The 24355-nt window shown below is 43.3% G+C and overlaps 1 protein-coding gene across 2 annotated transcripts in view; it reads left to right on the forward strand.

The window, feature by feature from the left end:
• Positions 1-24355, forward strand: part of MED13L (mediator complex subunit 13L) — a 333854-nt gene that overhangs the window by 296082 nt on the left and 13417 nt on the right. For both annotated transcript variants that reach the window (XM_075012327.1, XM_075012328.1), the window contains exons 24-28: positions 111-334; positions 1850-1992; positions 5651-5809; positions 7150-7326; positions 21620-21774. In XM_075012327.1, coding sequence (XP_074868428.1) covers positions 111-334; positions 1850-1992; positions 5651-5809; positions 7150-7326; positions 21620-21774 — 858 coding nt within the window. The remainder of the gene's footprint in view (positions 1-110; positions 335-1849; positions 1993-5650; positions 5810-7149; positions 7327-21619; positions 21775-24355) is intronic.

Consider the following 24355-nt stretch of genomic DNA (forward strand, 5'->3'; position numbering starts at 1 on the left):
CTTCCGTATTTTGTCGTGTATATAGCACCATTCCATGTTATACCTTTCTTGCATAAACACTGCTTTAGGTAAATCTGTACTGATGATGCTGTTTGTGACCTTGATTACAGCGCCCCAGCCCAATTCAGCTCTACTCTCCACCTTTCATTCTGGCACCCATCAAAGATAAACAAACAGAGCTGGGGGAGACATTTGGAGAGGCCAGTCAAAAATACAATGTGCTCTTCGTTGGATATTGTTTGTCTCATGATCAGCGTTGGCTATTGGCATCTTGCACTGACCTCCATGGCGAGCTGTTGGAAACCTGCATTGTAAATATTGATTTGCCAAACAGGTAGAAACCTTCAGTTTTATGTTAAATTTGGATTGACGTTTCTCTGTGATCGCTTTATCTGGCTTTGCATGTGACTTTCTGGTTCCCCTGTTAACATGAATGATGAGAACATTTCCTCGTATTAGTGTCGTAGCTTATCAAACACAGAGTAAGAAATTGGTTGCGTTTTGCTTTACAAATGCCAACTGAGCACCTGTCCAAGTATGTTTGCTACAGTGCTCAGCACAGTGGTGCTCTTTCTGTGACTGAGGCCTTTGAGTGCTACTGCAATGCCAATAATAAAAATAGAGGGAGAGACTCCTAGGGCTATGTCCACACAAGGAAATAAAGTCAAATTTATTAAAGTCAACTTTATACCACTAGATTTTATAAAGTCAATGGTGAGGCCCACACATGTTTAGAAAGTCGACATAGTGCATCCCCGTTACTTTTGGTAAGTTCAGCCGTGCCAGCAGTGCATTGTGGGCACCTATCCCACAGTTCCTGCACCCCCGTTGCATTCTGGTTTTCTGTGCCAGTGTGTTACGGAAAAAAATGTGCCACAAGTGGTTGTGGGTGTTTAATGTCATCATCCCAGAGTTCATTGCCCTCACTCCCTGCCTGTTGAAAACAAATTACAAAAGGCATTTTTGTGTCACTTTTCCATGGCCTGCCCCGGCACATGCCACTACAAAGCTAGCAGACCAGTCCTGAGAAATGTAAAATGCAGAAAGAAAAATCTGTAGTGTTTCAATTTGGAGCTATTGAAAAGTTGTGTTTTAGTATTGTTGAAATGCTTCATTTTGATAGTGTTATTTTGATTCATTTCATTTTGACCTGGCAGCTGTGTGGTGCAGAGGGCAGCTGGAGAGCCCAGCAGCTGTGTGTTTGGAGGGGGGCAGGTGCAGGGGGCAGCCAGATAGCCCGGCAGCTGTGTGTTGTGGAGGGCATCCGGCGAGCCCGGCAGCTCTGTGGTAGGGGGATCAAGCTGGAGAGCCAGGCAGCCACATGGTGTGGAAGGCAGCTGGAGAATCCAGCAATTTCTTGATGCAGAGGGCAGCCACATGGTGTGGAGGGAAGCCAGAGAATTTGGGCTGATTTCTGCTTCCTGCTCACTGGGAGAGACATGGAGGTGAACACGATAGTCAGAACAGACACGTTGAAGGCATTGTGGGATACTTCTGGAGGCCAATAAAATTAAATATCTCTCTGTCTATACTAACATTAAGTCATCCTTGTAAATTCAAATTTGGCGTAACCTCATGAAAAAGCTGGAGTAGAAAAGTTGAACTTAGGACCTCTCAAAATTGACCTAATGATATTCATAGCGAAGACAGGTACATTATAAAATTGACTTAACTCCTTTAAAATTGACTGTATGCGCTAGTGGAGACATAGCCTTATTTAGTATTTGACTGTAAATGACACACTCAGATCTTACAGTTTGGTGGCAGTGTAGGACTTCAGTTGGATAGTAAAAAGTGAAATAGTGACATGGGATAGAAATCTGAAATTCTGCATCTTCCTTATCTCCAGATCAAGGAGGAGCAAAGTATCTGCACGTAAAATTGGTCTACAGAAGCTGTGGGAATGGTGCATTGGGATTGTACAGATGACATCACTGCCCTGGAGAGTTGTAATTGGCCGACTTGGAAGACTGGGCCATGGGGAGTTAAAAGGTATGGAAAAATAAGGATGCCATGTGCTGAGGTGTAGAGCTACAAGCTAAATCAGTGGTCAGGCTGGATGTTTTCGTATATTCAACAGGATCCTCAAGCCAGGCACTATGGCTGAGGGTTGTAATTCCACTTTTGATACTAAGACCTTGTCTATGCTTACCAGGAGATCGCTCCTTTCTGGTAAAGATGCGCAAAATTGATCTCTCTGGGATTGGCAATCAACCCCCCCGTACTCCTTCCTGTACTCCTCCTCTTGCAAGGAGTAAGGGAGGTTTGATGGGAGGTCGACAGGAGAAACACTCCCATCAACCTCCCTCAGTGAGGACAGACCTTACAGTTGACTGCAGATACGTTGATCCGAGCTACACAGTTGCATATCTGCAGTCAACTGTAAAGTCTTGTGTAGACTAAGCCTTAGTCATTGTGTGGCCTGAATGAATCTTTTTCTCTCTGTCTCTCCTTGTCTTTACCATGGGGGTATCCATATGCACTTGCTCACCTACTTCCTGTATGTGTTTGGATTAGCTCGTGACTATTTGAAGAACACTTTGAAAATGTGCATTGCTCTATGCTAAATATTACTTATCGGTTTGCTAAATCCTTGCACAACATGGATACGTGAGTACCTAAAAACAGACCAAAAGGAACATGCGGTTGGTTTGTTTTGGTTTTGAGTGTTACAATCTGCTGTATCCAGTTTTACAGTCTCAGTGTAACACGTTAATGTTGTTAATTGTATCACACAAAGCAGTTGATGTAATTCAATGCAATGTTGCCTGCTGGGCCATGTTCGTGCTGAGCAATAACAAAAGCATAAGGAGACTAGTGAGCCTAAAATGAAGTACCGCTCGACTTTATTGGGAGGTGTAATACCAGAGCATAAGATGTAATAATTGTAACTCTGAAAATGTTATTTCTCAAAGTGGAATTCCTTTCCTCGTTACAATGTAGCATAACCTTAGGGTAACTGAGGAGCTGGCCCATATGGATCCTGTCAGGGTATAGTGTTCACAGGAAAGTAGCAGATAAAGGCTTAAAATCTGATTTTATAAACTTCAAATGGAAGCACGTCTACTGAATATAGTGAAAATACTGAGCAACATATCAAAATTACATCAATTGCAAAGTAACTAAAATAAACTGTCCATTTTGGGGTTACCTAATATTAGGGTGTTTAACCCTTTATCTGCTATTTTCCTGTGAACGCTATACCCTGACAGAATCCATGTGGGCCATCTCCTCAGTTATCCTATGCTTATGCTATATTGGGATCAGGAAGTGACTTCTACCTTGTGACCTGCAAGGGGTGTCCAACAATTGCCATGGGAAATTATGGAGAATTTTACTTTGGATTTTCTTATGCAAGACAAAAAAAATAGTCCTGTAGCGCTGTGAAGACTCTCAAAATGATTTATTAGGTGATGAGCTTTCATGAGACAGACCCACTTCTTCAGATCTGGAAATTCTGAGCAGAGGAGTTCCTTGTTTCACTCAGGGGAAAATTCCCTCCTAATGTATAAATGTATAAATCAGCACACATAGACCTTAAAAGGAGCCAGAAAGATGGTGGCTCTTGTGCTTGTCTGGGTTCCACTGATCCCACAGTGAAAAATTGAGTCTTAGGGCTGGGATTAGGATTTGGGCAAGACATTTAATGTGTTGTGTTGTTGTTTTGAACAGGAGCATGAAGGTAATCTAGACTGGAGGATAAAAATCTTAATTAAAAGTGTGTGCCTTCTCCTCTTACACTAATCACCTAAGTGATTGTAGTGACTTACTTAAAACAAACCCACATTGATGGGTTTGGGGCTAATTAAAAAATGATCAGATCAACAGCCTGTATCATTTTTCTTGAACTAGTACTCAGGCTAGTCTTAGGGAGCTGATGCTTCAGTTGGTGTAGAAAAAGAAGCAGAAATCACACTACCTTCAATTCAGGTTGTACACACAAAAGAGCAACATAAATTGGCTTGAGAAAGAAGTAGTTATCTATCTATTGGTTGGGGAATGAGGTGCTGTCAGTTAAAGTGGAAAAGACAGAGAACAGAGATTGAGAACTTAATTTAAAATGAGCAGCTCCCTTCCACTGTGAATCTGTCTGCTGAAAATGGGATTCCTGGTGGCTGTTTTTAGGAGATTGACCTTAGAGTCTTGAGCTGCTTTTGTTCTTTCAGTGGAGGTCCTCTGCCATTTTTTTTAGAGTACTTCTGCATGCTCCTGTTCAAAACCATTTGTGAATAGGGCATGACAAGCAGCGTGTTTCTGGGAGATTATTGCATGTTCTGGGTGCACTGCAAAATAGGAGTGCAAATGCCAAGTGTTACAGCATTTTCATAAATCCCTCAGTTTTATGCTGCCTAAAGTGTCTTATTGCTAAAAATTAAGAGGAAAAATAGTCTGTTTATCTGAACGATTCACATTAGCAGGCAGATCAGAAAGTGTCATTTAGATCCAGAGCTCTGATGCAATTTGTCGTTACAAATCAGGTTCCTTTCTTAGAGGGACATTTCTTCTGAACATTGCCATCTTTCAAAACATTCAGCCATTAGAGCCAACCCCTTTGTGTCTCACCAATAGAATGTATGTGGCCAGTGCCCTCTGAAGTAGGAGCAAAGTCTCATGCTTACAGACCAGCTGATCTTCAGCGCTACATAGGGTTCATAGCTGATGTTTAGATTACAGTTAAGAGAAGAGGCTTTTTGTAGCCCAGGCTGATAGTTAAGCAATACCATAATCTATTGCCACCCACACTCAAATACAGTGCATCTTCTTGGGAGGGTGTATTTTCCTGAAATGAGTGTGTAAGCAATGATTGAGGGCCAGTGCAAAACTAATACTGCCAGAACTGGTGACAAGTATCAGAGAGGTAGCCATGTTGGTCTGTATCTTCAAGAACAACAAGAAGTCCTGTGGCACCTTCTAGGCTAACAGATATTTTTGAGCATAAGCTTTTGTGGGCAAAAAGACCTGCTTCTGATGAAGTGGGTCTATCCCACGGAAGCTCACCACCTAATAAATTATTTTGTTAGTCCTTAAAATGCTACTGGACTGCTTTTTTGTTTCGATAGTATATAGACTAACATGGCTACCTCTCTGTTACTGTCCAAAATATCTGCTAGTCTATAAGGTGCCACAGGATTTCTTCTTGTTCTCGTTGCCAGAACTGTTACTGGAAGACTTTCTGAGTGAAGCAGCGCCTCCTGACCTAGAAACCAGTATTTGCCTTCTAACAAATAATATATACTTCACAGTAAATCTTTCATTCCTTGTTCATATCTCCACAGTGGGTGCTCCCCGGGCTGCTTTTCATTACCAATAGAAGGAAAGATATTCCAGTGATTAGTGCAGAAAAAACAGCAGAATATGGCTTTATCCCAACTTCAGCAAAGAATCACTTAAGTGACTTGCTCAAGTTCACAGTCTCTCTGTGTTTTTACCTCGGTCGCTAAAATAGGGATTGTACTTCTCTACCTATAGGGATCTTTGAGACTTAGTTTATTAACATTTGAGATCCCCAGATGGAAGATGCTATTGAAGCACAAAGAGTTATTGCTACTTATTTTCAGCCAAACATCACTATACTACAGAAGGTAGAAATAACGTTACCAAGATATTTACAGAGTTTTGTTACATTCTTCTGAAAATAACTGCATTTCAGACTGGAGTATCCTCCTTGGGGAGTGTTCCCTGCAGACAATCAGCAAACAGCTGAAGGAAGTGTGTCGCATGTGTGGGATCTCAACAGCAGACTCTCCTTCTATCCTCAGTGCCTGCTTGGTTGCCATGGAGCCTCAGGGGTCCTTTGTGGTGATGCCAGGTAACTACAGAAATGCATGTTACTAAACCCAAAACTTTTCCTTAGACTAAAGTCAATTTTGGAAGTGCACATAGCTGGGTGGTTTCTGGACACAGTGGTGAGACTTCGTTGGCATAGATGAATGAAAGAAGACTAATAGAAGATATAATTTGGGATAGCCCAGTGGACTGTAGTAGCACTTAGACTTTCAGTGCTGGGAGAGTTTACTTGCAGGAAGGTGATTTCTTTATGCCCTGCTGAGCTGATGGATTCTCCTGGCAGCTTTATTTGAAGATTCATGCCTTGGAGAAAGGCTGGTTTCTATTTATGAGCCCTGATGCAAAGAGGGCTGCAAAAACTCCTGCTATGGGAACAGTTCAGTGTGAAGGATCAAAAAGTGTGTGTGTCTTTTTCATGGGGAGGATGGGGAGTTCGAGTGGGAGGTTGCATTTGTGACCTCACAATGAAACTGAGACTACAACTGCAGACCCTATAATATCTATTTGTTTTCAGAGGGGCCCTGTTATGTAGAGAAATCCACAAGAGAGAACCAAATGAAAGTTAGCCATGAGGCTCCTCTGTAGGTAGAGGAAGTTATTGTGACAACCAAGAGATGCTGCTGAGTATATCATGGCACAGTTTTTTCTGAATTGTTTAATTTTACAAATATTTTCCCTCCTACTCCTCCTCTGTTTCTCATTTGTTGTATTTGTTTAAATTATTTGTATTCATTGTTTTTGTTGGCTCTTTTTGTGGTTGGATTTATATTCCATTCACATCTTGGGAAGTGCTATATTTTATATTGCTTTTTGTGAATTTAGAGATTTTTTTAAAATTTACAATCACTGTTCCTCAGATAGGAGAGATGTAGTTTACCATTATGGTTTATATGTAATGCTTCCATTATTCATCCAGCAAATTTTCAGATATTTTTGGAAATAAATATCTAGCTTTAAAATGCTTTAAAACCTGATTTTTTTTTTCCTTTGGCTGGAAGAGTGGTTGTTTTTGGGATTTGAAGACAGATTTTTAAACCTGTTTTGTGCTGCTTTTATATGTATAATGAAGTAAGAAGCAGCATGAGATGACAGATGGAAAAATGGAGAGAGAGCTACAGTAAGTGTGTTCAGGCAGCTAAGCAGTTCCATTTAAACAAATTTGGTGACTTCCTCGAGCTTTACTAATAAAAAGGCTTTTAGACTAAAAGCTAGAAACTTCAGAACTATTAGCATGTCATTCCAGATTACACATCTAGCTATTTCACTGGGCTAAACACAAACACACTACATATAGATTGAAAACAGTACCCATACATGTGAGACTGAAGAGTCATGATTCTGCCTATGTTTCTGCCCTGAAAGATGCTGTCACTATGGGATCCGTATTTGGCCGCAGTACTGCACTGAATCTGCAGTCATCTCAACTGAATACCCCTCAGGATGCCTCTTGTACGCACATCCTGGTATTTCCAACTTCTGCAACCATCCAGGTCGCTCCAGCAAATTATCCCAATGAGGATGGATTTAGCCCCAACAATGGTAAGTTAACTCTTGAGTTAGTGTGGTAGGTAAAATATCCCTGTCTGTACCGTGCCTTATGGATGATACTCTAGAGCAAGCGTGTGCCAGAGAGCACCCAAACTCTGAAGGGCCTGAGTCTCCTCTCTCATGGTACAAATAGGTGTTGTAAAAGTTCAGTTTTTATTGGTAGAAGTCAGTAAATGTCAGTTTAATGGTACATACAGCCACTGACAAAACTTACTTCCACCCGTAATAACTGAAATGTGTGAGATAGAAAAAGTCAGAATAATGCTGCTTGAGAACTTACTAGAGTTTGATTTAAGGATATTTACATAGTATATATTCACATGTGATATTAACAGCATGGAGCTGCCATGACGGGGGAGCATCACCTTCTCAAAGTTTTTTCCCCCACCATCCACAGCAGGACAGACCTGCCAAGCTGGGAGAAAGGTATCCCACCCCCAGCCTAGCTCAGCTTCACAGGAGCTGCCATGGCCAGCAGACAGGCGCTTCTCACCTGGCCTGGAGCTGCTTCAGTGAGAGAGGATTTGGGGAACCCATTCTCCCAGGGGTAGCCTGTACCCAAAATGCCTCATCTTCAGCTCCATTCCAGATCCCCCATCTACAACATTCATCCCTTCAACCTGAACCGCTGTTCCAGCCCTGAGCCCCTTCCCATGCCCCAAACCTTTCATTGCCACAAAACTAACTGATAGGACAACAAAATGGCAAATGAAGTTTTATGTTGCTAAATGTAAAGTAATTCACATTGGAAGAAATAATTCCAACTATACGTTCAAAATGATGAGCACTAAATTAGCTATAACCACTCGAGAGAGATCTTGGAGTCATTGCAGATAGTTCTTGAAACAAAATATTCAGAACCATTAAGAAAGGGGTAGAGAATAAGACAGAGAATATCTTATTGACCCTATAGAAGTCCATGGTACACCCACACCTTGGATACTGCTTACAGATGTGGTTGCCTCATCTCAAAAATGATATATTTACATTGGAAAAGGGTCAGAAAAGGGCAACAAAATGATTAGGAATTTGGAACGGGTGCCATATGAGGAAAGACTAAAAAGACTGAGAATTTTCATCTTAGAAAAAAGGAGATTAAGAGGGGATATGATAGAGTTCTATAAAATCATGACAGATATGGAGAAAGTAAATAAGGAAAAGTTATTTGTTTCCATAACATAAGAGTGAGAGTTCAGCAAATTAAATTAATAGATAACCAGTTTAAAATGAACAAAAGGAAGTTTTTCTTCATGCAGTGCACTGTAGGCCTCTGGAACTCCTTACCAGATTACTTTGTGAAGACCAGGAGTTTAATGGAGTTCATAAAACAACTAGATAAAATCATGGAAGTTAGGTCCATCCATTGCTATTATCCAGGATGAGTAGGAATGGTGTCCCGAGCCTCTATTTTTCAGAGGTTGGAAATGGATAACAGGAGAGGGATTGCCTGTTTTGTTCATTTCCTCTGGGACATATGGCATTGGCCACTGTTGGAAGACAAGGAACTGGGCTAGATGGACCTTTGGTCTTACCCAATATGACTGCTGTTACATTCTCATGTTCTTATGTTACTAAGCAAAGGAGATTGGATGTCATCCCTCAACCTTCAGGATGCATACTTTCATGTCGCAGTCATATGGCTCACGGGAGAGTCCTATGGCTGAAGACCAAACACCAACACTTTCAGTACTGAGTCCTGCCACTCAGTCTGACCATGGCGACAAGGGCTTTACAAAAGTTTTCACGTTGGTGGTCACCCAACTGTGAAAAAGGTACATCCAAATTTTCCCTACCTTGACGACTGCCTGATAGTAGCATCCTCATAACAGCAGGCCATGCATGCACTTGGGGACACCTTACTTACTTTAATATTGCAGGGATTCCAGGTCAACTTTCTGAATTTACACCTCACACCTACCCAGAAACTCTACTTCATGGGTGCACGCCTGGACACCATCCGAGCCACACGAGTTGTTCCACTAGAGAGATACTGGAATATTACTGTGTTCATAAATGCCATCCAACAGAGACCGTAGGTCACAGCAAAGCAATGTCTGTGACTCCTAGGCAACATGGCAGCCACCACTTTGGTGGTAAACTACACAACTCACTATGAGAATCATCCAGGCATGACTAAACTCTGTTTACAAACCCCACTGACACTGAAGACTCAGTATGCCTCGTAGTCAAGCTATCCCTGGACTGATGTTCACACTCTCACAATGTCTGCCAGAGTATTCTCTTTGCAGCACAAATACCTATGATGACAGTCACAAGCGATGTCTCCCTATAAGCTTGGGGAGCCCACTGAGGTCAATATACGATGGTACACCCAACAGATATAGTCTTTTTTTAAAGACAAAGTAACACTTTTTGCCACATCCCACATTTCTTCCAGAAGTTGCCTCTGCTTTTCAATAGATCCATCTTCCTGGTTTTTTTTTTTTCCCCCTAAATCCACATCGTCACATCAGGGATGCAATTCTGTATATTTTACCTATTAGAAGAACACTATCATTCTGTTTGGGCAGGACAAAGGACTAAACACATCCTTTTGCTCACAGCTTTAACACCATCCCACTGGATCTCTGGTTCCATTTATCACTTAAAAAGGGTGCAACTTGCAGCCTCTATGAACTCTGTACAGACTCCACAAGGTCAATTTCTGCCTCTGTTACATTCCTGAAAGACGTCCCCATCTTTGAGAGCAGCTTGGACTCTGCACTTTCACAAAATGTATGATTACTGGAAATTCAGACTTTGATGCTGCCTTTGATGCCATAGTACTGTCTGTGGTTAAAGACTCCATTCTGAAGTTCCAGCCTCCAGTGGTAGATACTGCCCAGCAGTACCAGTAGTGAATACCAGTTCTCTAAGAAATCTATTCGCTTTGTGCAAGAACAGTGTTTTTTCAAGATATGTCCCCCCATGGATGCGCCACAAGCCAGTTTCCTCCCCTCGACTTCACTGTTCTCCATAAAGCTCTATGATAGAGAAGCACTGGTGCTGAGGTGAGCCTGTGCTGTGTTAGATAGCCTGAAGTCAGACCACAAGGGAGGGAGAGCATATGTTTGGGCTCAAGGGGCACTGCTACCAAAAATCTCCAATGCAGAGGTGCAGGGGCACAGATACACCTACAGTGGCGCACATCTTGAAGAACCATTGTTACTGAACAAGGTGAGTAACTTCCTCTTATTGGATGGACTTCTATGGAGAGACAAGCTTTAGAGCTCTTCTTCAGGTCAGGACAAGTAAAAAATACTTTCTCACCCATCTCGTTTTTCCAATATCCTAAGACCAACCTGGCTTCAACAACACTGAACATAATAGTGTCATAGAGTGGAAGTCAGTGAGAGGAATGATCCTGTAGCAAAATACTGTTTCACAAAGACTACATCTACACTTACAGGAGAAGATAGATTGCTCCAGGTCAATCTTTTGGGGTACCATTTCATGCTCGCGCAAAATGGCACATTCCAGGGTCAACATCGACCCTGGAACTCCTCCTGAGCCACATGGTATTAAGGAAGGTTGACAGGAGGAGTGCTCCTATCAACCTTCTGCAGTGAAGACAGGTACTGAAGTTGATGGCTGCAAAGTCAATTTTTGGCATGCAACCGGCATACCAACAATTGCATAACAGCCATTGACCATCATGGTAAGTCTAGGTGCAGCCAGAGTTTACAGTTTCTTATTGTACTGACTGTGTTAGATTGCATTTTGCAGGAATTGTCTCCCTAATTTTTCAGAGATGGTTTTTACACTACATTGAGGCATATCACAATGCAAAGGCCAAAATAGCAACATTTCTGTCACTGTCTTGAAGAAAGTTCACTGGAGTGAAAAGTGAAGCAAAAAATGGCCTCTCTTGCAAATATTGTCCCTGCTACAGGTGTTCTCCATTTCATTACTTGATTTGCTGAGCATCTAGATTGTTGTTGATTTCTGGAGAATGAGTCTGCCTACAATAGTGAAGCACTGTTTTCTACCAAATTGGAATACAGTATGGGACATGTTCATAAACTTGTTACCAACTACCAAGCAGTCTTGAATCTACCACTGTAATCTGGATCAGTAATCAAATGCATCTGCAAGAAGTGCCCAGGCTATACATTTATCATAGTGGGTAGAAAAGCAGGCACAATAACCATATTTGCCACCAGGGCAACTTGCATGATGAAAGAAGAGCCATTTACAGACCACCTGGGTCATCTCAATTTTATATGTGGCACATTTAAAATTACTACGGCCAGCTGTGAACATAGGTTTAGTGTAATGAATCAGATCTAAAGTAAGTATTGCAAAAGATTATAGGCTTATTCATTTATAAGAATAAAATATTGCCAAATGGCGATGTCAGGCTGGAAGAAGTTTATCATCACTGGACAGGTGAGAAAGGAAGAGGAGCGAATATTCCAGCATAATAATTAGTATGTCACGTTCAGCATCTATGAATCTTACAACATTGTGGGTAAAACTGTGGTATGTGCCATATACTGGTAAATTTTATTTTTTTAGTGATTGAAAGTGTTTACAACATTTTGACTTATTTCTGGTCACCTTTACAGATTCAGTGTCATAGAATAAATATAGATATTTATCTTTCAAGTGAATGTATAAAGTTGTAGCAATACAGCTAAGAGTTACTTTAGTATAAGACAACACTTGAGCACAGTGAATACAAAGTAAATTTACAGATAACATTGAGCTTAGTATCTGTTGTCATTAACTATTTTCTGACCTGCTTTCCCATAATTTCCTACAACTGAAAATTTAAACTGATAAAAATTAAAAAGCTTAAATCCATAATTTTGCATGACTTTGAATATTTTCATCGATAAAAAAAACTGAAAAATGCTTAAAAATTTACCTGTTGAAATAAAATTATATGAAGAATTCTTCCAAGCCTAATTACAAGTAATTTTAATTAACTTTTAATGGCAGCAGCTCATTGTGGTGCGAGAATAGTGTACTTGGGATTCTGACCAGCCTTTTTGTGTCTCCTGACCAACAATCACATCCTCGGCTGACTTGTTTGGAACCAAGTAAACAGCATAAACAGCATGCTTTATAAATTAGTCTGAATGTAGAAAAAAACAGCATGCTTTATAAATTAGTCTGAATGTAGGAAAAAAACAGCATGCTTTATACATTAGTCTGAATGTAGAAAATCCACTAGTAGAATATCCGTACATGGGTATGAAAGAGGAATCCAGACAGCTTTGCATCAGCATCATGTGCTGTTCTTTCCTATTGTGACTAGACACATATAGGTACATATTTTGGTTGTGCACATTATTGAATTGATCTGGCTGTTTTTTTTATTGGAAGATTCAATTATTTAAGCAACAGCCATGTGCACAAAGTTGCTTGGAATGATCTTGTTTCAGAAAATGCAAATCTCAAATAGGTCTGCTGGTCCAAGGGGCGTAGTCTCAAACTGTACAAGCTTAATTAGTAGGATTATTGTTACTGTTATCAGATATTTTATATTAGTTTATCATTTTGAAAAGTGTCCTTAAAAACAATTTAAAGTGGTAGTTATAGCAATACAAAGTAAAATACTTTATTAAGAGAGAAGTTGCTATATGGAATTGGGAGAAAAATCTATTTTTTATGAAAGAGTCTTTGATCTGCTCCTGAAATTTCAGTGGGCCTCACAAAGGGGAAGCTATTCTTAATGCATATGCAGCTGTCCTTTCCAGGCCCTGAAATCCTGACTGAATATATTACATACAAATATTTAACCTGCATTAACCTCGACTTTAGTACTTCAGATGCTAATTAGAATCACATACAAGGACTGGTGTTTCGAAAATGGTGTTAAATTTAATTTTCTCAGTTCTGTTCTGTGTTTAATAATTAAACTGTCTCCTAAATTATCATCACTATCATTTACTTTGGGGGCTAATCAGAGCATGACATTAGTTGTGTTTTGTGCACTAGGGCTGTAGAAAAGAAGTTAATAAATTAGGTTAATTCACTGTTTTTGCCATCCACTGCTCTCTTCTGATGATGAAGCAAAACAACCAGCCCATGTAGATTTAAACATACTTAGCAGCAGAGCTTGAAATAAGTCTAAGTAGTTCAAGACTAAAAGTCTCCCCCTTGCAATTAAATTCTTTACATTCAAATCAAATGGAGTCATTATAGTCAGCCACCCCAAGTTTAGAAATGGAGTTTAGCAAGTTACATTTCTGCTATTAATTGTATACTTGTAAGCAAAGCAGCTATCTAGAAATGTGTGCTATTGCATGGGCTTTTAAAACAAAACTGGCTCTTCTTATAATTAATCTTCATTTCCATCATTATCAATAACTGTGAGCTCAGCGCCCGTTGGTGTCTGATGCCTTTCTCACTATTCCTTTCCACCTTTCCCTGTCCAGTGTGGAGTGGCTTAGTTTCTGTAGACTGGCTCTGCACCAATCTACTACATCATCTACCCATTCTCTGTGGGATCTGCCTCTCCTATAGCTTCCTCATCTTGCCTATACAACTTATCATCTTCACATAACTTGTCACAATTCCTATGTGAAGATGATTTCCTCTATTCTCTGTGCTCCCCCTGACCCCCTCAAATCAGAGGATTTTACTGGAAGTTTTAAGCTTCTAATCATAATCATCATCATGTTTGTCAATGTCTCTGCTTGCTGCAAAATCTGGGTATGAACGTTATTGTGAAAATACATTACCGTATTGAAAGTGACATTTTGCTCTGTGTTCTAATCTGGTGACTTTGAATCATCTGAACGTGCCTGGGCCTCGTAAATTGTTTCAAGTGACTGAGCAAAGAGAATGTCCTTGTTAATCACTTCCCACATATTAACATAAACTGAATTAAAATAAGTTAGTCCTGTTTTGAGCTCTGTAAGCACAATTAATGTTTCAGTCTCTCTTAGACATTTAAGCATTATTAGCACTTCCCTTTGAAGATCGAAAGAATAAAAAACCACACACAATCTCAACTGAAGATATCGACTATTATTTAAAACAAGAGACAGACTGGCATTTGTCATAGGACTCTAAGCCACATGCACCCCACAAAGTGGAAGGGGCCGGACAGCAGCCAGTGGGGGGGCGGGGTAACAGGGCTGGTGCCAGCAGTAGGAGCCCTTCCCTCTCTTCACCCCTACACATGCTTTCCCTGGCAGCTGTGGGGAAGATGCAGCAGGGTGGCACCAGCGCCCTGCTCTCTGGCTGCGTCACTCCAGGGGAGGGACAGGTTTGACCCCACTCTCCCCAGCAGGAAGTGGAGTAGCATGAGCTGGGGCCACCTTGCTGGGCTCTCCCTGCTGCTGCTAGTGTGTGGAGATGAGGGGGACAGACCTGCAAGGGCATTAGTTTACCATTGCCCGTGCACAGGTTCTCAGATTCCGGTTTCTGTCCCCCTACTAAAGACACACACACACACACAAAGCAAGGGCACGTGTTGTGAGGCACATGATGCTTGCAAACAACGCTGACTGAGAGCTGCACTGTCCCTCTGCATCCAATGAAAGAACTGCTACAGTTCAGCTGGCACCCCGTGCAAACGCTAGGTGTGCAAATGTAGCATTAATCATCGTCCCATAACTCTGTACCGTAGTTATACAACTTTGTATGAAGTCTTTTTATATGGAAACTTCTTATTAAGCCTTGGTGCAATGTTATAGCCCTTAAGAATACTTAAGGTAAAGGAAATGTCTTTGTACTTTGTACTCTCCCCTGTGACTTGATTGCCCAGTGTGATGGAGTGGGGGATACCTGTGTGTATGTGAGTGGCTCACAGAGGGTGTGGGGTCCTGCTGAGGGTAACCCTGACGACCAGGTAACACCTTTGTACGGGAGACAAAGGAGGAGGTGGAGCCTGAGGGGTTTGAATTGGAACTGGGGGTTGGAAGCAGTTAGTCTGGGCTGAGGGAGAGAGAGACAAAGGAGGGGGCAAGGCCCCGGCTCTGGGGGCCCCTCGGGGCGTCCTCCCCCCAACATGGATTGGACTGGCTGTCTCTGCCGGCTGTACTGACTCCTCTGTACGATGCTGTGTCCTGTCAGCTAATAAACCTGCTGTTTTCCTGCTGAGTGAGAGACTCTCCTGCCTGCGGACGGGGTGCAGAGCTTGGGGGACCCCAGAACCCCATCACACTGGTGTCAGAAGTGGGATGTTCTGCACCCCGAGGATGGAGCATCCAGTAGTAAGTGACGGGCGCCACGGAAGAAGAGGGGCCTGCGAGACCCAGGTGTGCTGAAGGGCAGTGAGGTGCAGTTCCCCAAGGCGGAGGGGCCTGCGGCCGAACCCAGGCAACTGCGGTTGTGGTCCTCGAGAGGGGGTGTCACACCCAAGGAGGGGTTACTCCTGGGAATCTGTTGGAGTCGGTCCCAGAAGGTGGAGGGGCCGAGAACCCAACCCCCAGGAACAAGTGACCCCTGAGGAGGCTGACGCTGAATGAGTTCTTCCCAAGACAGGGTGCTCATGGTCCCTGAGAGCGGGTGTCACACTGAAGAAGGGGTTCCGCTGGGAGTCTGTTGGAGTCGGTCCCAGAGGGCGGAGGGGCCTACGGCCTAACCCTGGGCAGCTTGTGACCCGCAAGGAGCCTGGCACACTGAAGGGATTCTTCCAGGAATCGTGGGGTGCAGAGGGCATCAGCCTGAGAGCCTGCAACCACGCTGAGCAACTCCGCTGTGAAGTGGCAGCACCTGGAAACCGAATCGAGATTAAAGAAGCTGGACAAGGCAGCGTGGATGTGCAGTGGCGGAGCTGAGGTTAAGGAGAATCCTGCAGAGGTGAGCCCGGATCGGGGCAGGGAACCCTGGACTGCATGGAGCTCTGAACTGAGTGGCCTGCCGCAGCTCAAGGAGGGAAGGAGCGATTCCAACCCATCATCTACTAGTGGCCAAGACAGACCTGCAAAAAGTTTTCCAGGCCTGGGCCGAGGAAGGTGCCTGTGTGTCTGTGCAGGAAAGCAGCTGATACACTGGGAATGGCAAGTTGTCTGTGAGAGAAGCTGCTTCACCTTCTGTGTGTGTGTGGAGACCAGCCGGGGGCTGGGACAAAGGAGAGAGTGTCTCCCATTGTCTGTCTGTGTTGAACAGCAGCAGCAGCCTGGGGAGAGAGCAGAGCCTGCGTTTGGAAAAGGTGCCAATGAGGAACTTAGCCCATTGTCTGAGGAAGATTCACCAGCCTGGGGTGGCTGGAGAAGGATCCACCAGAAAAGAGCATTCCAGGTGTGACTCTGAATCCAGCCATGGGGGCTGGAGCAGAGGGAATGGCTCTGGGATGGGCAGTGGTATCCCTGCTAAGGACACTGGTCCTTGGTGCAAAAAAAAAGTGCTTCTGCTTCTGGGGAAGTGAATCCTTTGCCTGAGCCTGTGGGGGCTCGAGATGGAGCCAAGATCCCAGAGCTGGATCTGAGGGCAGCTGAAGCCCAGATGGGAAGTGGGCCTGCCTCTGTGTCTCTCAGGGGGGATGATGCTTTAACTTGGTCTAATCCAGTTAGGATCATCAGGGAATCCCAGAGACCAGACGATTCTGGTACTTGTTCTTTGCCTGATGCTGAGGTGTTATTGGGAGGGGGTGAGAGGACTCTGTCCTACCAGAGTCATCCTCTCGCCAGGACACAAGAACAGACGGGCAATGGAGTTACGCTGACTGATGAAGATAAAGGAGCTGGTAGGAGAAGGGAGGAAAGGGACCCTAACCTTCTGTCCGGTGGTACTGGCTGTCTGCTTGGAGGGGGATTATGTGGGAATCTGCCTGATGGGCCAGAAGTGATCCTGGGTGTAGGTGAACCCCAGGAGCTGGTTGTGGCTCAAGGGAGCAGTGCCGCTGTGGAGCAAGACAGGGGTGAGTTGTTGTTTGGGGGAGCTCTTGAGGAAGAGAATGTCCCTGAAACTTTTCCTGACCCGTCTGTGGGGACTGCAGAAAATGGGAGTGAGGTGGAGGAGAGTGAACAGGAAAGGTGCTTGTCTGTCTGTAAGAGCCAGAGCAGCCCTTTGCCTGGGGAGAAGTTTGTTTCAGCTCCTGATGGCCAGGACCTGCCTGAGTGTGAAACCACTGGCTGTGCTCTGCAAGGGTCCAAAGCAGGCAGGGTAAAAGTTTCTCAGGAATTGGAAGCTGGTGCAAGTAAAGTGAAAACTATCAGGTAGTGTGAGCAGCCCTGTGAGAACCAAATAAAACAGCTGCACAGTCAGTCTCTGTAGGATGCAGGAGAGCGCCAGCAATTCCCCATCTCCAGAGGATGGAAACACTTATATTCTTATACTGGACTCCACTTCTGATTCCATGGGGAGGCAGTAGTTGGAGGTAAAAGGACAAAGATGCTGTGGGCCTGGTGGGCCAGTAAGGGATAAACAGGGATTCCTCCATGTGGATTCTGCGTCTGGGACTCACAAAACAACTCTCAGAAAGCAGTTTGGTTTGCAAATTTCCAGGCTGGCTGGGAGGGGGCCGTCTCCCTGAGATCATCAATGGCCCAGCTCTTGTTAGAAGGGAGGGCACAGCCAGAGAGATCAAATTTCCACCCCAGGGGGCAAGAGAGAAGATTAGAACTTGATGGTGCTAAGAAAGGCCTCAGCCATTTATCCCCAAAATACCAGATTCTCAAGGCTGTTGCACAAAGGTTGTGGTCTACCAAAGAGCAACGTAAATGTGCAGTTGCAATGGGTTTGTTCTGTTACTCACGCTGACTGTTGTAACCAAGGGGTGCTGCTACCAAAAGCTGTAGAATTGTACCATGTACTGAAGGTTTGGAAAGAGCCATGTGACATGATGACATTGATGTAGAAGCATGAGTTGTATGTTGAAGGAGTCTGTAACTCTGAAATGTCACCGTTGTTCCCTGTAACTAGTCTTGCAACCTCTCACGTGAGGAGGAACATTCCAAACCTATTGTGTGGCATGGAAGGGGAAACTGAGGCACACAACCATTTTGGTGGTCTGGCTAAATGCCAAGGGTGGAAGCATTTGTACCTTCTTTTACTGGACTGTAACTGAATTCCAGACATTTGCCGGAGCAGCTGTATGGGCTGGTGGTCACACAGGGCAGGGCCCAGACCAGAAAAGAACTATTTGATCTGTTGATGCTGCAGCATCTGTATGGGCTCTGCCTGCCCGACTTGAGAACGTGGCTGACGGACCGGGGCCGAAGCAGGGAGACCAACCAGCCTGAGGGAACTAAAGGGACTTGTCCGGCTGCATCACATGAAAAGGGCCAATACCAAGCTCCTGAGTTGGAGCCTCCCCCAGCAGGATTATGACATGGAGGTGGTGCACATGAAGGGAAGCACCGAGGGTACAGCCGATGCCCGATCACGAGGGGAGGGCCCCGAACTTCCCCAGGTCACCGGCTGAGTGACCCCGCTCAGTTCGGTCTGGAAGGGGGGAGAGATGTGATGGAGTGGGGGATACCTGTGTGTATGTGAGTGGCTCACAGAGGGTGTGGGGTCCTGCTGAGGGTAACCCTGACGACCAGGTAACACCTTTGTACGGGAGACAAAGGAGGAGGTGGAGCCTGAGGGGTTTGAATTGGAACTGGGGGTTGGAAGCAGTTAGTCTGGGCTGAGGGAGAGAGAGACAAAGGAGGGGGCAAGGCCCCGGCTCTGGGGGCCCCTCGGGGCGTCCTCCCCCCAACATGGATTGGACTGGCTGTCTCTGCCGGCTGTACTGACTCCTCTGTACGATGCTGTGTCCTGTCAGCTAATAAACCTGCTGTTTTCCTGCTGAGTGAGAGACTCTCCTGCCTGCGGACGGGGTGCAGAGCTTGGGGGACCCCAGAACCCCATCACACTATTGCCCAGTTGAGTGAATGAGTTGTGAATGAGCGAAGCGTAGAGGGCCTCCAAACAGCTGCAATGGTTGGAGATGGGATAGAAGCCAAACCCAAGGACACTAAGATTTGTCAAGTGGGCTCATTAAGATGGCCATGGGAGTAAGAAGCAAGCAACTTCTTTGGAGGTAAATTCAAAGACCCTTTGAAGATGAGTGTGGCAGTATTATCATAATACCCAGAAGAAGGAGCCACAGAGGACTAACTGCATATGCATATGGTGATACCAATTTTGCATATGCATACAACAACTAAGTAGTGTAGATTTACATGAGTCCAGGGAGTCTTACAGGAGGACCCTGGGTTTTTTGTCTTGTCAACCTAGGCTCATAGATCCGCATCGACAGAAGCCAGGCTTCACCCCTCCCTCACCTAACTCACCTCATCAGTGAAATCAGGGGGAGCAACTAGTTGGTAACAGCAAGATGGAGTATGCGTGTGTGTGAGTGTGTGTGCATGAGTGTAAAATATATCATATTCATATAACAGCGTTCATGGATATGTGTTTTGCCTTATCCCCTGACAAGATCTCATGCAGTACTACATCTTCCCTGTAGCTGCCAGGAAAAGCACGTGCAGGGAACTGGGGTGTAGAGAGGGAAGGGCTCCCTGCTGTTGGCATTAGCCCTATTACCCCCTGCTGGCTGCTGTCCAGCCACTTCCACTTTGTGGGGTGCATGTGGCTCCTTGTAGATCCCCCCACCCCCCGCACAATGCTCCTGCTTCCATTTCCTACCCCGGGCCCTTCCTCTGCTTTTTTATGCCCCCATCTCAAGACCTCTTCCTCCTCCTCCTGCGCCGTAGAACTGATTTCTGCCCAACAGAGAGATAAGGAGTTTGATTGTAAACACTTTCTGGTTCCCAGAAAGAATAAGAGACAGAAGCCACTCTTAGATCTGAGAGTGTTGGACGCTTCCATCACAGTGCATAAGTTCAGGATGCTATTTTTCCACTTAGTCCTTAGCTTCTGCAGGGAGATTGACAGGCAATGTTGCAGTTTATGGAACACTAGGAGCTGAGACCATCACTTAGATTTCATTTAAGACAACGAACCAATGCAATAGGACAACTTTTGATCACAACCTAGTCAAAAAATTGACCTGCTGGTGAAAAGCTGTGCGCAAACCCTCTAGAACTGGCTGAAGTGTTTTGATTTAAAGAGGGCTGAATTTTCACAAGCTCTTTGACCTGTTCTTCCAACCAATTCTAAAATCTTCTAAGCTTGGACCACATCGTAAGAGTACGTTTCATGGACCACTACCTCTCTTCTTCCTATGGGTCAGCTCCTTCAATTTATTGTCTTGCCACAGTCCTTAACTACCAGCATAAAATTATTCATAAATGATGATGTGCTATGCAGGTATTTTGGTATTTTTAATGGTCTGTTGCACTCAGTCATGCTGCTGGTATTTGGGTGAAGAGGTGAGGTAATGATTAGAAAGAGGTATCCCTGGCAACTTCTGATTTGAGCAGATGGCTGTCTGCTCCAGGTATAGAGGGGAGAATGGGTATTCTACCTGGGAGTCAGCTAACTTCTCCACATTTTCAGCTGCTTTAAAAACAAAAAACAACAAAAAATAAAACCAAGGATGAGGGTAGAAGCAGTCAGAATCAAGGTCCCAGCTTTCTGTGAACTAGAGTTTGAGAACCTCTACACTATCCTATATTTCTGGCTTCCACTGGGCTCATATCGTTACTATTTGGTATAATAATTATACAAATAGATTATTTAGTTTTCAGGGGATAAAATGACAAAATCATTAGGTTTGTTTTCAAATTAAAGTGTAATATTAAAATCAGAGCCTTGGCAGGATAATGTAAGCAGTTTTTCAAAGTAATTATACACTTAATTTTGAACCTTATATTTCACTATGGGCCAGTTTCTGCTGTCCTGGCACAGAGTACACTTTACTCTCTAAGTAGTTCTCTTGAAGTCAGTGAGACTACATACTGAATAAGATGATGTGAGTGAAGCTTCCAGAATCTGTCTTATAGAGGTAAAATCTTCAAGTACAGCACCTGTTGAAAGCCAACAAACCCCTTTGGTTTTTCAAGCATTTCAAATATTTTGTTCTCTGGTTGCTGAGAGCATCCATGACCCACTGCTGTGAGAGTTAATTCAGTCTTAACCTGATTTTCATTTGACTTGCTAACAAGTTGCTTAACATGAAAATCTTTTGTTCAGTGTATGACCATTTCTAGGATGCAGAATTTTTAGAGATCTGTCAACCAATCTGTCAACTTTATTTTCGTTTTTAAATTTCTGCTGTCAGAGTTAAAAGCACTAAGTCAGGTAAAATAAAAGATTTACTGCCTTCCTTCAGCAGCCTTTTCAGTATCCAGATCAAGGCCATTGCAAAGGAGTAGCATCCACGAAAAGGACTTGGTGTCTAATACACAATAGATCAGTGAACAGGACTTCATTTATTCTAACTGTGTCACAGGCTAGACATGGGACTTATCTTTTTCTCTCTTTCTTTCAGATGACATGTTTGACCTCCCATTCCCAGATGATATGGACAATGACATTGGAATTTTAATCACAGGGAATCTCCACTCTCCTCCAAATTCCTCTCCAGTTCCTTCCCCTGGCTCTCCTTCTGGTATTGGCGTGGGAACTCACTTTCAGCATAGCAGGGTAAAGATCTGTAACATTCAAGACATATGCACATTAAGTAATTCTCAAACAAAGATTTTTCTGAAATTTCTAAAAAATAACTAGCTAACTGCAGACAGAAGCTAATGGCGGAAGAAGCCTTGAAGTTAACAGTAAAATTGAAGTTAATAGCTAGCTATTATCCTAGAAGATGAAAGGTACTCTAGTTACATCTTTATTTATATCAGCCCTTCAAAATTAGGGATGACTGTAAATTGCAGAACTTGATTTGGATGGAAATTTTTAATTTCTTGTGCCAGGGCCATATTCTGTATCACTAAAAAAGATGTCCATCTGTATTCACAAAAAGCAAAGATTAAGATGGTTTGCACAGTGCATAGAATTAGAAGGAACCACAAGGGTCATCTCATCTAACCTCTTGGCAAATTGGAAGATTTGCTGTGTCTAAGTCATCCAAGATATTCAACCTCCTTTTGAAAGCCTCCAGTGAAGGATCCTTCACCAGTCTCCCTAGGCAGTCTGTTGCATTGTCCATTGTTCTAACAGGAGGAAGTTCTCCCCAGATTTAATCTGTTACACTATCTTTGAACTCATTGCCTTTTGTCCTGCCCTCTGTGGTAAAAGAAAATAGGTGCCTGTAGCTGACATCAAAGAGTAGGATTTGAGACAGTGGTTTTAGATATGAGCCTGGTTTTGAACTGTTCATAAATGATTTTCCAAAAAGGAAGGTTGTGTTTGAGTGAACTGTTTTTCCTCATGATAAAGCCCATTGTCAGAACACAAGCTCAGCAAATGCTGGAGTTTTATGCAAATCTTGTTTTCTCTGTGGGGGAGAGGGGAAGAGCTCCGTGTGCATGTTTCCGTAAAGGTGACTATTTAAAGTGAAGTTGGTTTCAGCATCAATGGTTATTCAAATGCAGTTTTTATTAATTTAAGAGAGAACTGTTGAATCAAATTTACTATAATTTTGAAGCAAGTTCAGCAGGGCTGTCTTACACACACACACACACACACACACACACACTCTCTCTCTCTCTCTCTCTCTCTCTCTCTCTCTCTCTCTCTCGTTATGTAAGTGACTTCATGGTGCTTTTATTAATGCCCATCATAATCCTTTCTGTGACAAATGCGCAGAAACTGTAGGCACCGAATTTATAAGGTGGCAGCAGGACAGATTTCATGAAGGAAGTGTTGAAGTTAAAAATGAAGTATTCAGAAACGTGTCATGACAATTACTAAAAAAATTGATTGAAGTTTAACTAGAAATAAATCAAGGATAATGAAGATGAATTTGTTGCTTTTGTCACTACATAGATATATTTCATAACTAGCAAAAAAAGAAAAAGAAAAAGAATCCTGTGGTACCTTAAAAACTAACTGATTTATTTGGGCATAAGCTTTTGTAGGTCAAAATCCACTTCATGTGATGCATGGGCATGATACTTGTCACATTTTTATAACTAGGCAATGTGAAAAATCGGCAATACATTTTTGTAGTTTATAAAAGTGAAATTGTAAAGCTGGTGTGGTTTTTGAAGTCTGGAACGAATTTCTTAAAGCTAAGTTCATTGTGAGACAACAGCACTTTGCTCAAACAACCATTTTTTTTAATCAAAAACCCTCTCCTCACAGAAAATTCAGTGATTTTTTTCAAACTGGGGAAATTTACAGATTAACAGCCCTGAAAAATAAAATCCCTTTAGCCACAGGCACAGTACAAGTATAAACTAGCCATATTTTTCTGCGCTAACTGTGCTTCAGCTGTCCTTGTAAGGGACTATCTTGACAGGTAAGAAGGCAACTTAAAATATATTTTCTTTTACATCTGTGCTGCAACTTCCAAGAAGAAGGCTAATTGGGAGCTGGAGGTGTTTTTTTTGCGATCTGGGTACATGTCCATTAGATACCAGTTATTCAACTCGCTTCTCAAAGATCACCAAGAAATTACAAATTATGCTCCATAAATTCAGACAGGCACCCTGAAGAGGGAAAAACTCTGTATCCTATTACCAAATCCTTAAGCCACCCATTCCCATCACTGAGTATGAGTTAACAACTTACTCTCCGAGACTTACTGAGTTGTTCAGTCCCTATGATCATTTTTTTACTCCTGGTAGAATTCTCACAGAATTCATGGCCCCCCACGGATTTTTTTGTTTTCCCACAGAACAATATCTTAAGTCACAAGAGTGCCTATGAGTCCCGCCCCAGCGGTGCAGGCTGGTCAGTTTGGGTGCCCAGAGAAGCAGATAGAAATGAAGAATCACTGCCAGTGTGGGGGAGCTGAGCAGGAGGGAGAGGGACACACACCCACACCTTCTGTTTGTAGAACATTTGGCATTGAGGAGAAGGGATTTAGAGTGTTTCTGACTGAAGGTAGCTGTGGGTCAGGCTCTCTCCCCTCAGTCAGGGCAGAATGTAGCAGTCTGCCTGCTTAGAAAATTGTTCCTATTGTTTTTAGTGAGTTCTCCCAGAAGGCTAAAAGGAGGTGGAGTGTGGGTGGGGGGAATTTAAGGCTCCTTTACATTGCCTCCGTGGTGTAAAAGAGCCTTATTGTAAGGAACAGCATGGCCTTTTAAATTCTTACGGTTCCTTAGTGATT

The sequence above is a fragment of the Carettochelys insculpta genome, chromosome 18 (genome assembly GCF_033958435.1).
Source record: "Carettochelys insculpta isolate YL-2023 chromosome 18, ASM3395843v1, whole genome shotgun sequence".
Classification (NCBI taxonomy): Eukaryota; Metazoa; Chordata; order Testudines; family Carettochelyidae; genus Carettochelys; species Carettochelys insculpta.